General features: G+C 36.2%; 1 protein-coding gene across 2 annotated transcripts in view; it reads left to right on the forward strand.

Moving 5' to 3' along the window:
* SNX2 (sorting nexin 2) overlaps positions 1–14,200 on the forward strand; it is a 55,329-nt gene that overhangs the window by 14,334 nt on the left and 26,795 nt on the right. For both annotated transcript variants that reach the window (XM_053220278.1, XM_053220280.1), the window contains 4 exons: positions 5,782–5,899; positions 11,007–11,170; positions 12,498–12,564; positions 12,941–12,984. In XM_053220278.1, coding sequence (XP_053076253.1) covers positions 5,782–5,899; positions 11,007–11,170; positions 12,498–12,564; positions 12,941–12,984 — 393 coding nt within the window. The remainder of the gene's footprint in view (positions 1–5,781; positions 5,900–11,006; positions 11,171–12,497; positions 12,565–12,940; positions 12,985–14,200) is intronic.

Raw genomic sequence — 14,200 nt, forward strand, 5'->3', positions numbered from 1 at the left:
GTGCTTCATTTTTTTAAATAGACTTTATTTGCTACAACAGTTTTAAGATCCCAACAAAATGGAGTGGAAGGTACAGAGGTTCCCCATATACTGCCCCTACACATGCATTATCCCTCATTGTCTGCATCCCCAACCACAGTGGTGTGGTATGGTATGTTTGTTAGAATAGCGGAGTCTGCATTGTGGCATGGTAATCACCTAAAGTTGATAGTTGATGGTGTTTTTTACATGTTGTGGGTTTAGACAAGTGTGTAATGACACGATATGTATCCACCCTAATAGTGTCGTGTAGTTTAACTGTCCACAAATCCTGTGTACTCTGCCTCTTCATCCTTCCTTCCCTCCTAACCTCCTGTCTTTATAGTTTTGCATTTTCCAGAGTATTCCATAGTTGGGATGATAGGATATATAATCTTTTTAGACTGGATTCTTTCACTTAGTAATATGCATTTAAGTTTTCTCTGTGTCTTTTCATGGCTAGATAGCTCATTTCCTTTTAGTGCTGAATAACATCCCATTGACTGGAAGGAAGCACCAGTTTACTTAACCCTTTAACCTCCTGAAGGACATCTTGATTGCTTCCAAATTTTGACAGTTATGAATAAAAGCTACTCTAAACATCATGTGCTGTGTTTTTTGTGCACATAAGTTTCCAGGTCCTCTGGATAAATACTAAAGAAAGCAATTGCTGGACTGTATGATAAGAATATGTTTAGTTTTGTGAGAAACTGCCAAACTGTCTTCCAAAGTGGCTGGACCATTTTACAGTCCCACCAGCAGTGAGCGTGAGAGTTCCTGTTGCTCCACACCATTGCCAGTATTTGGTGTTGTCAGAGTTACAGATTTTTGACCACTCTAATAAGTGTTTACATATACCAGCATGAGGCATAGTGGTATCTCATTGTTGTTTTAATTTGCATTTTCCTGATGATATGTGATTTGGGACATCTTTTCATATGCCTGTTTGTTAGATGCATATTTGGTAAGGTGTCTGTTAAGGTTTTGTCCCACTTTTAAATTGGGTTGACCATTGTCTTATTGTTAAGTTTTCATACTCCTTTGTGTATTTTGGATAGCAGTACTTTATCAGATATGTCTTGCAAATTTTTCTCCCAGTCTGTGGCTTGTTTTTTATCCTCTTGACAGTATCTTGCAAAGGAAGTTTTAATTTAAGATTTTTTTAGTGTTTATTTTTGGAGAGAGAGAGAGTGAGAGAGACAGAGCATGGGCGCACATGAACAGGGGAAGGACAGAGAGAGAGGGAGACACAGAATCCAAATCAGGCTCCAGGCTCCTAGCTTTCAGCACAGAGCCTGACTTGAACTCATGAACTTGAACAGAGCCTCATGAACTCATGAACCGTGAGGTCGTGACCTGAGCCAAAGTTGGTTGCTCAACCGACTGAGCCACCCAGGTGCCCCTAGTTTAAGTTTTTAAAGTTTATTTATTTTGAGACAGAGAGAGCATGAGCAGGGGAGGGGAGACAGAATCCCAAGCAGGCTTTGTGCTGTTAGCGCAGAGCCTGACGTTGGGGGGGGGGGGGGGGGGGGGGCTCAATCTCACGGGACAGTGAGATCATGACCTCTCAGTGGAAATGAAGTGTCAGATGCTTAGCTGACTGAGCCACCCAGTTGCCCTAAAGGAAGTTTTAATTTTAATGAAGTTTGTCTTATCCATTCTTTCTTTTGTAAATTTTATCTATGTATGTATTTATTTATATAGGCTTTATGCCCAGTGCAGAGCCTAATGCAGGGCTTGAACTCAGGACTCTGAGATCAAAGCCTGAGTTGAGATCACTCAACCAACTGAGCCGCCTGTCTTATCAATTCTTTCTTTAATGGCATATGCCTTTAAAGGCTTATGCCTTTTGTTATTGTATCTAAAAACTCACTGCCAAATCCAAGATCGCCTAGATTTTCTCCTGTTACCTTCTAGGAATTTTATACTTTTGTGCTTTACAATTAGGTATATGACTCATTTTGAGTTGACTTTTGTGTAGGGTGTAAGGCCTATGTGTAGATTCATATTTTTACATATGAATGTTTAGTTATGCCAACACTATATGTTGAAGAAACTATTTTTTTTCTCTCTTGCATTACCTTTGTTCCTTTGTCAAAGATCAGTTGGCTGTATATATGTGGATCTATTTTGGGACTTTTCTGTTTCATTCATCTCTTCTTTCATCAATATCTCATTGTGTTGAGTACAATAAGCTCAAAGTCAGGTAGCTTCAGTCCTCCAATTTTGTTCTTCTTCAGTATTTTTTTAGCTATTCTGGGTCTTTTGTCTCTCTCTATAAACTTTAGTATCATTTTACTGATAATCCACAAAGTAACCTGCTGGAAATTTGACTGGGATTGCATCAGATTTATATGTCAAGTTGGGAAGAACTGACATCTTGAAATTATTTAGTGTTCCTATTCATGAATATGGAATGTCTCCATTTATATAACTCTTCTTTGATTTCATTCATCATAGTTTTGGAGTTTTCCTCATATAGGTCTTGTACATATTTTATTAGATTTATACATAAGTTTTGGTGGGTGCTAATGTAAATAGTATTGTTTTTATTTTATTTTTTTAATATTTATTTTGAAAGAAAGTATGTGTGTGAGTGGAGGAGGGGGGAGAGAGAGAATCCCAAGTGGGCTGTGTACCATCAGGGCAGAATCCAGTGTGGGGCTTGATCTCACATACCATGAGATCATTACCTGAGCTGAAACCAAGAGTCAGACACTTAACTAACTGAGCCACCCAGGCTTAGTAGTATTGTTCCTTCCCTGCCCTGCCCTGCCCTTCCCCTCTTTTCTTCTCTTTTTTTATGTTTTACTTATTTATTTTGAGAGAGAAAGAGAGCATATGAGCCCAGTAGGAGCAGAGAGAGGAGAGAGAATCCTAAGTGGGCTCTACTATCAGCGCAGAGCCTGACATGGGGCTTAAACTCGTGAGAACCGTGAGATCATGACCTGAGCCGAAATCAAAAGACGCTTAACCGACTGAGCCACCCAGGCACCCCTCAGTAGTATTGTTCTTAACTTCAAATTCAGTTTGTTCATTGATGCTATTTAGGAAAGTGATTAAATTTTTTGTACTAACCTTGTATGCTGCAAGTTTGCTATAATTGCTTATTAGTTCTGGAAAGTTTTGTCTTTTGGATTTCCTATTTAGATGTTTATGTCATCTGTGAACAAAGACAATTTTATTTTTTCCTTATCAATTTGTATACCTTTCATTTCCTTTTCTTGTTTTATTGCATTAGCAGGGACTTAAAGTACAATGTTGAAAAGCAGTGGTAAAAGGTGACATCCTTGTCTTATTACTGATCTTTGTGGGAAAGCTTTTAGTTTCCCACCATTAAGTTTGATGTAGGGGCTGCCTGGCTGGCTCAGTGAGTGGAGCATGTGACTCTTGTTCTTGGGATTTTGAGTTCAAGCCCCACGATGGGTGTGGATCTTACTTCAAAATATTTTGATGTATGTTTTTTGTAGCTGTTCTTTCTCAACGTGAATAAGTTCCCTGTGGTTTTAGTTTGTTGTGAGTTTTTATCATGAATGGTTGTTGGAACTACTGTGCTACATTTTTATGTAGGTGTGATTTAAGCTATTTCAAAATGTTCAGTATTGTAGGTAATCTCATTGACAAACTTGTGGCCACTTCTGAGGCATATTTATAATTGTTTTCTTAGAATTCATTTAACAACAACAACAACAACAACAACAAAAAAGAACTCAGTTAACAGACAGTCATTGAGCACAGCCAGGAATTGAGTGAAAAAGTAGTAAACAAAAGAAAATAGTCATAATCTATAAACAGTTAATAATTATAATGTGGTAAGAGAAATTATGATAGGAGAAGTAGATATTCTGTAGGAGCATATAGGCCATTAACCTAATCAGACTTAGCTAGAGATGAGGTTGAGATTGCCAGGAACATCTTCCACATGAAAAATGTATAAGCTTAGTTGTTTTTAAATTCCTTCAAGTAAAATTGGTAAGGTAAATGGAGGCCCACCTATGTGAGAGTTTGAGGCTGTAAGAATGAGTTCCTGAGGGAAAAGAGAGCCTCCCCTTTAAATTCAGTAAATAATTGAAACTGATTTTGAAAGCTGTAAAGAAATGTCCTTATGCCATAGGGGATAGTTTACTTAAAAATCTAATGAGAGGGGCACCTGAGTGGTTCATGTGACTGAGTGTCCAACTCTTGATTTTGCCTCAGGTCATGATCTCACCCTTTTGAGGGATTAAGGCCCGCATCAGGCTCTGCTGACAGGGTGTAGCCTCCTTGGGATTCTCTCTTCTCTCTCTCTCTCTCTCTCTCTCTCTCTCTCTCTCTCTCTCTGTATCCCTCCTGCTTGCTCTTTGTCTCAAAATAAAAAAATAAACATTTTTTTAAAAAGAACTACAAGTCACTAAGAAAAACAGCAAAATGGGCAAAATACTTGGAGACTTCACAAAAGAGGATATTCAAATGGCCATTTAACATGTGAAAAATTGCTGAATGTCATTATTCCTCAGGAAAATGCAAATTCAAACCACAATAAGATACTCTTTATGTTGGCATAATAGTTAACATGGAAAATGATGGAATATATCAAAATGTTGAAAAGGATGTGGAGCAATTGATATTTTCATGTGCTGCTGGTGGGAGTGTAAATTGTGTAACCACTTTGGAAGATTGTTTAATGATATCTTCTAAATCAGGACATTGACCTGCCATGTGGTCTAACTATTCTACTCATACATACAAAGCAGAAATTCGATCCCGTGTTTGTTAAAACATACATACACTGGAGGTTTATACAGGAATATTGATGGTAGTACGAAAGTGAAGACTATCCACATGTCCCATCGGTAATAGAATGGATCAATTGAGGTATATTTACACAATGGAATATTTTGCAGCAGCAAGAATGAGTAATCTGTTACTATGGAAGTATCTTGAATACATAACATTAAAAGAAAACAAAACGCTAAAGAATATATTCTCTATGGTTCCAGTTTTATGAAGAACAGCAACAGTGGAAACTAATCCATGCTGGTTGAAGCTTGGGGGGGTGGAGAGTAAAGAATGGAAGTAGAGCTTCTGGGGTTCTCTTTCTTGATCCTGTGCTGGTTACACAAGTGTGTTCGGTTTGTGAAAATATCTAGTGCACTTTTGACATACACACTTTTTATGTGATGATTTTAAAAAGGAGTATTGGTTTTAACTGTTAGAAAAAAGCTACAATAAAGCTAAAACCTTCACAGTCTAGATTCTATTTTGGTGGTCCTTGTACTTTAAGGTTAAGAAGTTCAAAAACAGTCCCTATGCTCATTTGAGATGTAAATGTTTGGGAAGAGAGCTTATTTTTCATTTGAAACCATAGAATTTTAGAATAATTTTACTCTTAATTCAACTAATACTAAACCTTTCTCTTACGTTAAAGGAATGCTTTGAACTTTTTATTCATGCAACATGTTTTCAAGATCTGATTTTTGCTCTTATATAATATTATATGTGACTGTAAAGTATTTTTTGTTAATTATAAGTCAACATGATAAATTAGTATCTCTAAAAGGATGATCAAAAAAGATTTTTTTAAAAATCTTAAATGAGTTTTTGTTAAGGAAAATGAATAAAAATGTGTTTTTGGTTCATTCTTACTCTCAGAGGAGGTAGGATAAATAGCTGTTCTTGTTCTTCACTTTTTATCAAGAGAATGTTCTGTTTCTATAATGTATAGAGTCATAATTATAACAGCTAAACATGCTAATTCATTATCTGTTGTTATTTTTTTAACAGTCAAGTCCATCATCTCCAGAACCAGCTAGTCTTCCTGCAGAAGATGTTAGTACAAACTCCAATGGTCGGAAGCCTGCAGAGGTTGTCCTAGATGATGACAGGGAAGATCTTTTTGCAGGTAATTATAAATATTTTTTATTTTTTTAGTAACAGTCATTTGTAGCATATATCCTGTTACATGATACTCTGTAACGCAAAACTGAGATTTCGTGTAAGGTTAGTGGTAGCTCTTGTTAACACCTTGGAAAGATAGGAAATTTCCAGTTAGTTCCAGTTAGATCGCTTTGTGAAAAATACAGACTGTTGAGAGAAGCAAACATGTGATCCTTTCTTGTTTGAAGCATTTGAAAGTAAATCACATATTATAATTTTATGTTTTGACTCAAAAAACTAATGATTGTGGCATTCATACTTTGACAAATAGCGGTAATTGTCGTCTTTATTACTTACAGGTTAACACAAGCAAAATTAAACTCGATTTTAAAATTATTTCAAATATGTTTGTTTCAATAAAATACTTTAGTATTTACCATAGTTCTGTTTTGATTCACTTGTGGATGAGTAAATTGTTGGTTGTGGTATTTATTTTCGATACGGAGGCAGGATTTGGTGTGGTCCTGCCTTTAAAATAATTGGATTCTTGGGGCACCTGGCTGGCTCAGTTGGAGCCATATGACTCTTTATCTTGGGGTTGGGTGTAGAAATGACTTAAAAATAAAATCTTAAAAAATTGGATTCTCTTCAAAACAGTTACCTGCTTTAACTTTAAAACTTAGGCAAAAGTTAATGCTTGGATATTAAAAGGCAGAATCTGTTTAAGATTAATGACAAAAAAATTAAAGTAGTAGATCTTTGTTTAACGGCTTGATTTACCTGAACTGGTTTTCATTGAGTTAAAATTTAACAACATGTCCTCAGCTTTAACGGTAGTTGCATATTTGAGCCATTCTGTATTTTTTTCATCAATGTCTTTGAAGATAAAATTTTATGTCTTGGGACACCTGGATGGCTCAGTTGGTTAACTGTCCACATTCAGCTCAGGCTGTGATCTCGTGGTTTGTGAGTTTGAGCCAACTGGAGCCTGCTTTGGGTTCTGTGTCTCCCTCTCTCTGACCCTCCCCTCCTTGCAAGTGCATGCGTGTTCTCTCTCTCTATCAAAAAAATAATAATAAACATTAAAAAAAAACACCACTTCTCCATCTCAAAGGTCCATATACATTCCTTCTTGATTAGTTTTATGAAAAATTTTTACTACAGATGAATTCGTGTATTTTAACATGTCAAAAAATTTAAAATACCATACCAAATACCAATAATATTTCCCATTTATTTATTCACTTATTTCGTAGCTACCTAACAACTTATAGTAAAATGACAGTTAACCAAAGTCATAATATTTCTTTTTGTTTTCTTTTACAGACTTTTTCCCAGGCATCCTTTAAAGTTTTTTCATGGCATTTATGTTTTAAAATAAAAGACATGAGTCCTTTCTCTTCTAAGTGGGTACTAATTTAAAGTATGTATTCCTAGGGCGCCTGGGTGGCTCAGTCGGTTAAGCTTCCCACCTTTGCCTCAGGTCATGATCTTGAGGTCCATAAGTTCAAGCCCTGTGTCAGGCTCTGTGCTGACAGCTCAGAGCCTGGAACCTGCTTAGAGTTCTATGTCTCCCTCCCTCTCTCTGCCCCTCCCCTGCTCACACTCTGTCTCTCTCTCTCTCTGTCTTAAAAATAGAGAAACATTAAAAAACATTTAATAAAGATTAAAAAAAAAACCTGGCACACCCCAAATATTTTTTTAAAATAAAAAAATAAAGTGTGTATTCCCCCAATAGAGGGTTTTACATGGAAGTTTTGGATTATCTGTTTTATAAAGGACCCTTTCACCTTGAAGTCTCAAAACTCATACGTAAAGAATACGCTGAAAGTTCTAACGCCAGGACTATGTGAGGGTTTTTTGTTTTTTTTTTTTTAACCAGTATCCACAACTGATCAGTTTCCAGATGAGTATACGTTGATATTTGCCCACTTCGCTTAATTAGAAAAATCTTTTTTGTGTTCTGCTCTACCTAGCAACCTATACTAAATATTGTGATTCAGTGATGGTCAGTGTTAGTGTTTGTTTTAAAAAAAGAGAGAGAGGCGTCTGGGGGGCTCAGTCAGTTGAATGTTCAACTTTGGCTCAGATCATGATCTCACAGTTCATGGGTTTGAGCCCTGTTTCCGCCTCTGCTCTGACAACGCAGAGCCTGTCTCCCTGTATCGCTGCCCCTCCCTGACTGACTCTCTCTCTCTCTCTCTCTCTCTCTCTCTCTCTCTCTCTCTGTCAGAACATAAACACTTTGTTAAGAATTTTTTAAATGTTTTTTTAAATGTTTAGAAATGTTTATTTTTTTTAGAGACAGTGTGTGAACAAGGGAGGGGCAGAGAGAGAGAGAGGGAGACATAGAATCCAAAGCAGGCTCCAGTCTCTGAGGTGTCAGCCCAGAGCCTGACGCGGGGCTCCAACTTAACCTACTGAGCCATCCAGACACTCCTAATCTGATCATTTTTATGTGAAAGGATTAATACTATCTATACACTTCCATCTTAATGCTTTTAAGCAGGTGTGGTTCTTGGAACCATAACAGAGGAGCCTGTGTTATCAGGGTGATGAAAACTATTGTTCATTACTAAAAGAACATGTACTTAGTTTATTTCCCCTACATCAGGGAGAGAATATAAATATTGCTCTAGTGATCTAGCCATTTTGATTTTAAAACCATGAAAAGATTAGATACTGTAGGTACTCTGCTAAGATGTTTTGGGGAGCATTTCAGGTACTGTTATGTCAGGGGTGGTACCAGAAAAAGGTTGTAAGTGTGACATGTTACTGTTGCTAGTTTACTTGGAGAGCATTCACCAAATGTGGTTGACTATAAGCCCCTCCACCATTTGTTACATCCTTCAGACTAAGCTTCACTGCACATACTTCAAGACATTGTCGTAGAGGAATAACTGAGGGTGAGGAAATTACCTGTGTTGAAATTGTGCTATACTTTTAAATCTTGTTTTTGCCAGGGTCGTTAGCTTATTTCATTTATGACACCAATTGTAAGTTTAATGAGTATTCCTTTGTTTAAAAAATTCTCTGGTATCTATGATACGAATGAAATTACTTCTCTGACATTGACATAATCAATCTATATTTGTCTTCAAAGTATCTCTTCCAAGGAGAAGTTAATCTTTATGCTTAAAACCTTTGGGGCATCTCCACAGGTTTAAATTAAGTTCTGGTTTAAATTAAGTTATGTGAATTTGTTGTAGTAAAGTCATGAGAAGACTAAAGCAGACTGACTATATGGTAGTTAATGTGCTAAGTCTAATCTCTTTCTTTCTGTATCCATTTTCCTTCTCCGTATCAGCTACTTGAGTAGATCATAGTTAGCTTTTCTTATTTTGAGGTTACCTACTATTTATGAAACAGCTACTCAGTCCTTGCAAAGAACAAAGAATCTGGTATCAGTGAAGTAAACTGTGATTGAAAAATTAAAGTTACTGTATCTGTCCTGATACATCAATAAAGTTTATATGCCTTTCCCTTTTTTTGTGTCTGGATTTGTTGCGCATAGCAGTACCTCTTTCAGAGAATTTTAGATTTCTTTTTATTTATCTCTTTTGTTTGCTGCTTGCTGTTTGGCTTGTCTGTAGATTATGGATCTCACACCGCCTACCTATGCTACACTGCTTTCTTACTTTCTTTTATTGATCAATTGGTTTCATTTCTTAGAAAATGAATAAATACTAGCAGTGTTAACAGCCTGAAGCCGCGTGTAAGCTTTTAGTCGTTCTATCAGGGTCATTTATTGTCTGTGTATTTTACATCTACAGTCTATCTTCCTTCCTCTGGTTAGTATGATTTTGGTTATTCTTTTTATTTTTAATTTAAAAATATCAAGAGAGCTGAGTCAGTGAGGGTCTCATCAACATGGGAAAACCAGTAAGACTAGATTGATAAAATGTTGACCTGTTTACCCTGTTCACATTTAAATGTAAATCTTAACATTATTTACCATATTTCAGGATCACTGACTGCCATTTCTACCTTCCCAAACTTCTGGGAATCTAAGAACCTCAGGTTAGAAACTGCTGGTCTGATTCTGTTCCCCTTACAGCCCTGCCTTCTTCTCCTGTTATCAATTCTCTATAATCCCACCGAACTGTGGTTTTCATTATGGCCACTGAATGTAATTTTCATTTTTCTGGTTTTGCTTTTTCTTTATGCTATTGTTTCATTTTCCTAGATTTCTTCGCCCCTTTTTTCTCTATGCATCCAGATCACTTTGATAAACTGCTGCTGATTTTCCCCACCCTAACGTGTTGTCTCATCTCAAATGGTAGTGTTTGTTCTGTAGTTCATATACCAGTTAAATGTCTTTCTTGTAACATTCTTTTTTATTGTTCTCTTGCCTATTATATGTCTTTTATTATTATTTAACATTCCACATGCTTGTGTCTTGTTTTCCCAACTAGATTATAAACTCCCTGAGGGCAGGTATGATACTTTACATTTCTTTGTGTTTATCCATTGCATTTAGCACAGTGTTACCTAGTTTGTAGACAGTTTATTGATTTGATTTGGTTTTAATTATGTTTAATTTTAGATTTTTTCAAGTGAATGAGCATTTTAAATTAAAACCTAAACAGCTGTTTGCTTTGTGTCATATTTGTGTATTCAACTAATATCCAGTAATCTTTAGCAGTTAATTGCTTTAGATCACTAACTTTGTGGATTTTCCATAACAGATTTTTAATCCCATTTAGGATATTTCTGGGCAGTCTGTTACCATGAAATTTTTGTTTGTAAAGTAATCATAATGTTAGTTTGAATAAAAGATTTTGAAAGGTAAGTTACCCCAAGTATAAGATGTAGGATAAACCCAAACATAAATGAATGTGGAATTATCCACATCATTGCTTTCCTTCTAGTTTATTCTTACCACTAGTTTAGATAATTAAGCTGACCTACTTTAATTCTTCCTGAAATCAACACAGTCACTATTGGTTTTAAAGTTTTGATAAACATTTAAGGAATGATTCATTAAATTATAACAACCATTTTTAAATGCCATTATTTTGATATATGTGAGTAGTATAAAACTATTTTTCATGACTCATTAACTGCAATGTAGACTGCAGGGGTTTGTTATCACTGTCCTTAAGTAAGTAACTTGTTTCATTTGTATCTAGAAGCCACAGAAGAAGTTTCTCTGGATAGTCCAGAAAGGGAACCTATCCTCTCCTCAGAGCCTTCTCCTGCAGTTACACCTGTGACCCCTACTACACTCATTGCTCCCAGAATGGAATCAAAGAGTATATCTGCTCCTGTGATCTTTGATAGATCCAGGGAGGAGGTATGGAAAAATGTTTCTATTCTAGATTGAAATGTAAATAGTAAGCTTTTGTTCCCTGCCCAGCATCACTCTCTTGTGAGGCTCTCTAATCAAGGCCATTTCAACATTTGGGGAAAAACCGTATTGGACTAAAGAAGTCAACTGATGTGGCTTCTAATGTTATCCTCATCACTTTTTAACCCAATGACTTGGGCACATTACTTTCCTTCTTAAGGATTTTGTCATTTGTGATCTCACGATGGTAATGTATGACTCAGGGTTTCTTTGTTGGTCAAATGAGAAAATGTTTGAAAGTGCTTTGAAAACTTTAATAAAGTGATCTTTTGAGTAATTTTATTTGATGAATCGTGCAGTAAATGTTAGTGGTTATGTTGGCAGCGTGCAGAGTGGGTTGTGAGTGGAGAGGAAGCACAAGAGGGCCTACAGGCGTGTAAGGGTGGTGTTTGTGGAAGTTTCTGAGCTATTTTTTTAGGGTTTCTGATTTATATACTTGACCTTACAAGTCAAATAAGGTTTAGTTTTTTAAAAATCTGTACAAGAAGACAACTTTGGGGAAAAAAGGGTTATGGTTAGACAAAGTTTTAGGTAATTTTAGGCTATTAATATTACTCTAAAATATTTGCAAGATTTAACAAATTTCTGTGCTTTCTTCTTGAGAATAACCAGACTTGCCTGCAGAGCTGCTCCTAGATCGCTTATTTACAACGGCATTAAAAAGTGCTTCCCTGCAGTCTCATGCGGTTACCATTTTTCCTACTTACTGCTTTATAGTAGTCCTTTCGTTGTCTTCAGGAAGAATGTGTGTTTACTGGGTTATTAGGCAAATCATGGTGCTGAAGAGTCTAGTGTAATTATTTCTATTGATAGGTAGTGTGCTACGGGCAAAAGTAATGGCTACTTCCTCCTGGTCATTAAAGACTAGAGACAACTTCAGAAAGTGCTAGTATTAAAAATCATTAAGGTATTAGTTTAATAATGTGAATCTCAAGATTCTGTATATAGAACAAAGAAAACTTCGACAGTACTCTTCCAGAAGACTAAATCTGCAGAGGTGTGAGAACACAGGCTTTCTGTAACTTCTCCAGATGATCCTCTTCCTAGTTTCTGTACGTGTGTGTTGTGAATGTGTGCACGTGTGTGTGTGTGTGTGTTTTTAAATATTGTCAGGAAATGTGAAAGCTTTTGTTTTTCAGAAATGGAATGCTGAGTGGCTTTTTAAATTGTTTTGACACTGACCCTAATAAAAGATCGTGAAAATTAAAGTTATTAGTGTTAAAACAGTAATCTAAATTGGAATCTTTAACATCAAAAAAGTTATCTTTTCTAGATTGAAGAAGAAGCAAATGGAGATGTTTTTGACATAGAAATTGGTGTATCAGATCCGGAGAAAGTCGGTGAGTCAATATTTAGTACACTTTAATTTCGTTCTTTTTGATAAGTACCTTGGTTGTTAATATGCTGTTTTTCTTAAGTGCAATGTTAACAGTATTAAAATGGTACTTTCATTTTTAAGCTTCTGGGGCTTTTTACTCTAAATTTTACTTTTTTACTCATTTTACTTTTTTCAGCTTTATTGAATTATAATTAACACATGATCGTATATATTTAAGGTATACAGGATGCTGATTTAATATATGTACACATTTAATATATGTATACAATAATACATTACCACAATCAAGTCAGTCAACGTATTACTTCACATAGTTACCTTTGTGTGTGTGTGTTAAGCTTGTTATTTTTAATAGTATTGTTTGACTTTTCTTGTAGGTGATGGCATGAATGCTTACATGGCATATAGAGTAACAACAAAGGTAAGCCTTTGCTCCTTCAGAGAAGTAGTAAGCCCTCACCATGTGTAGTATGAGATTACAACATCCTGTCTTTACACAGGTTACCATCCAGTGAAGATTTCACATAAGTAGTTACATGAGTTATGGTTTGTTAAGTACAGTATTCTGTAAAGTAGAGGTAAAGTATTTTGCATTTTGTATGTAGGGAGGAACCTAACCTAGACAAAGATAGGGGAAAATGATGGGCAAGAGAGGTTCTTGGAGAAAGGAGAAGAATGCTTGCTCCAGGCAAAGCTATTTGCTTTTGTGAAGGCCAGACCTCCAGAAAACAGTGTGCTTTCTGGGATCTGCAAGACATGGTACCTGATTGAATTGTTCGGCAGTAGCCTCCCTGTATTACCAGCAGCCACATGAACGAACTTGGGTTCGTCCTGAGTATAATAGAGAGCAACTGAAGAGATTCAAGCAAGAGTGTGGCACAATTAGATTTTTCTTTTAGAAAGATCTCTCCGATTCCTAATTTGGGAGGGCAAAGTATATATAGGTCAAGATTTCCAGTTAATTCCATTGTCATTTCTAAAGGATTGTAGACCTTCGGATCTTAAAAGAGACAAAGAGGATCTGCAGCATTCCTAGCTGTGAGAAGTAATATTTTATACTAAAGAGTAGATTCTGGGGATGAACAAAGTAATGGCTTCCTGAGTTGTTGTAGGGAGTAGAATCAGTAGAGCTTGGATGTGCAGAGTGAAAGAGAGATGCCTAAGTTACCGACTAGAGGATCTCTGTGGTTGTGTCAGAGTGATCTCAGAGAAAAGGCAACACAGAGAGAGCAACACAGTTTTTGGATGGGGGTAAAGAATTTGTTAATTCATTGAACAGATATTTATTAAACACTTAATCGTGGGGTCTGGCTCGTTTCCAAGCACAAGAGTTTATAATAGGAAACAGTACAGACACGTGCCCTTCCCACATGGAGATTATGTTCCAGCAGGAGATGTGGTGAACTTGAGGTGGCAGTCAGATTTAAGTGGAAGTGTCCCTTGGGCATTTTGATATATTGGACTGAAGCTCAGAGGAGATCTGGGCCAGAGGTAAAGATTTAAGAGTCATTGACCTAAATGTAATTAGAGTTGATGAGATGAGTCAAGGATAGAATAAAGCAAACATTTTGTCCTTTTAAGTCTCTGTAAAAACAAAACAAAACACAATGTATAATAACGTAGGAATTTTTTTTTTT

This window comes from Acinonyx jubatus, chromosome A1 (genome assembly GCF_027475565.1).
Source record: "Acinonyx jubatus isolate Ajub_Pintada_27869175 chromosome A1, VMU_Ajub_asm_v1.0, whole genome shotgun sequence".
In the NCBI taxonomy this organism is placed as follows: Eukaryota; Metazoa; Chordata; class Mammalia; order Carnivora; family Felidae; genus Acinonyx; species Acinonyx jubatus.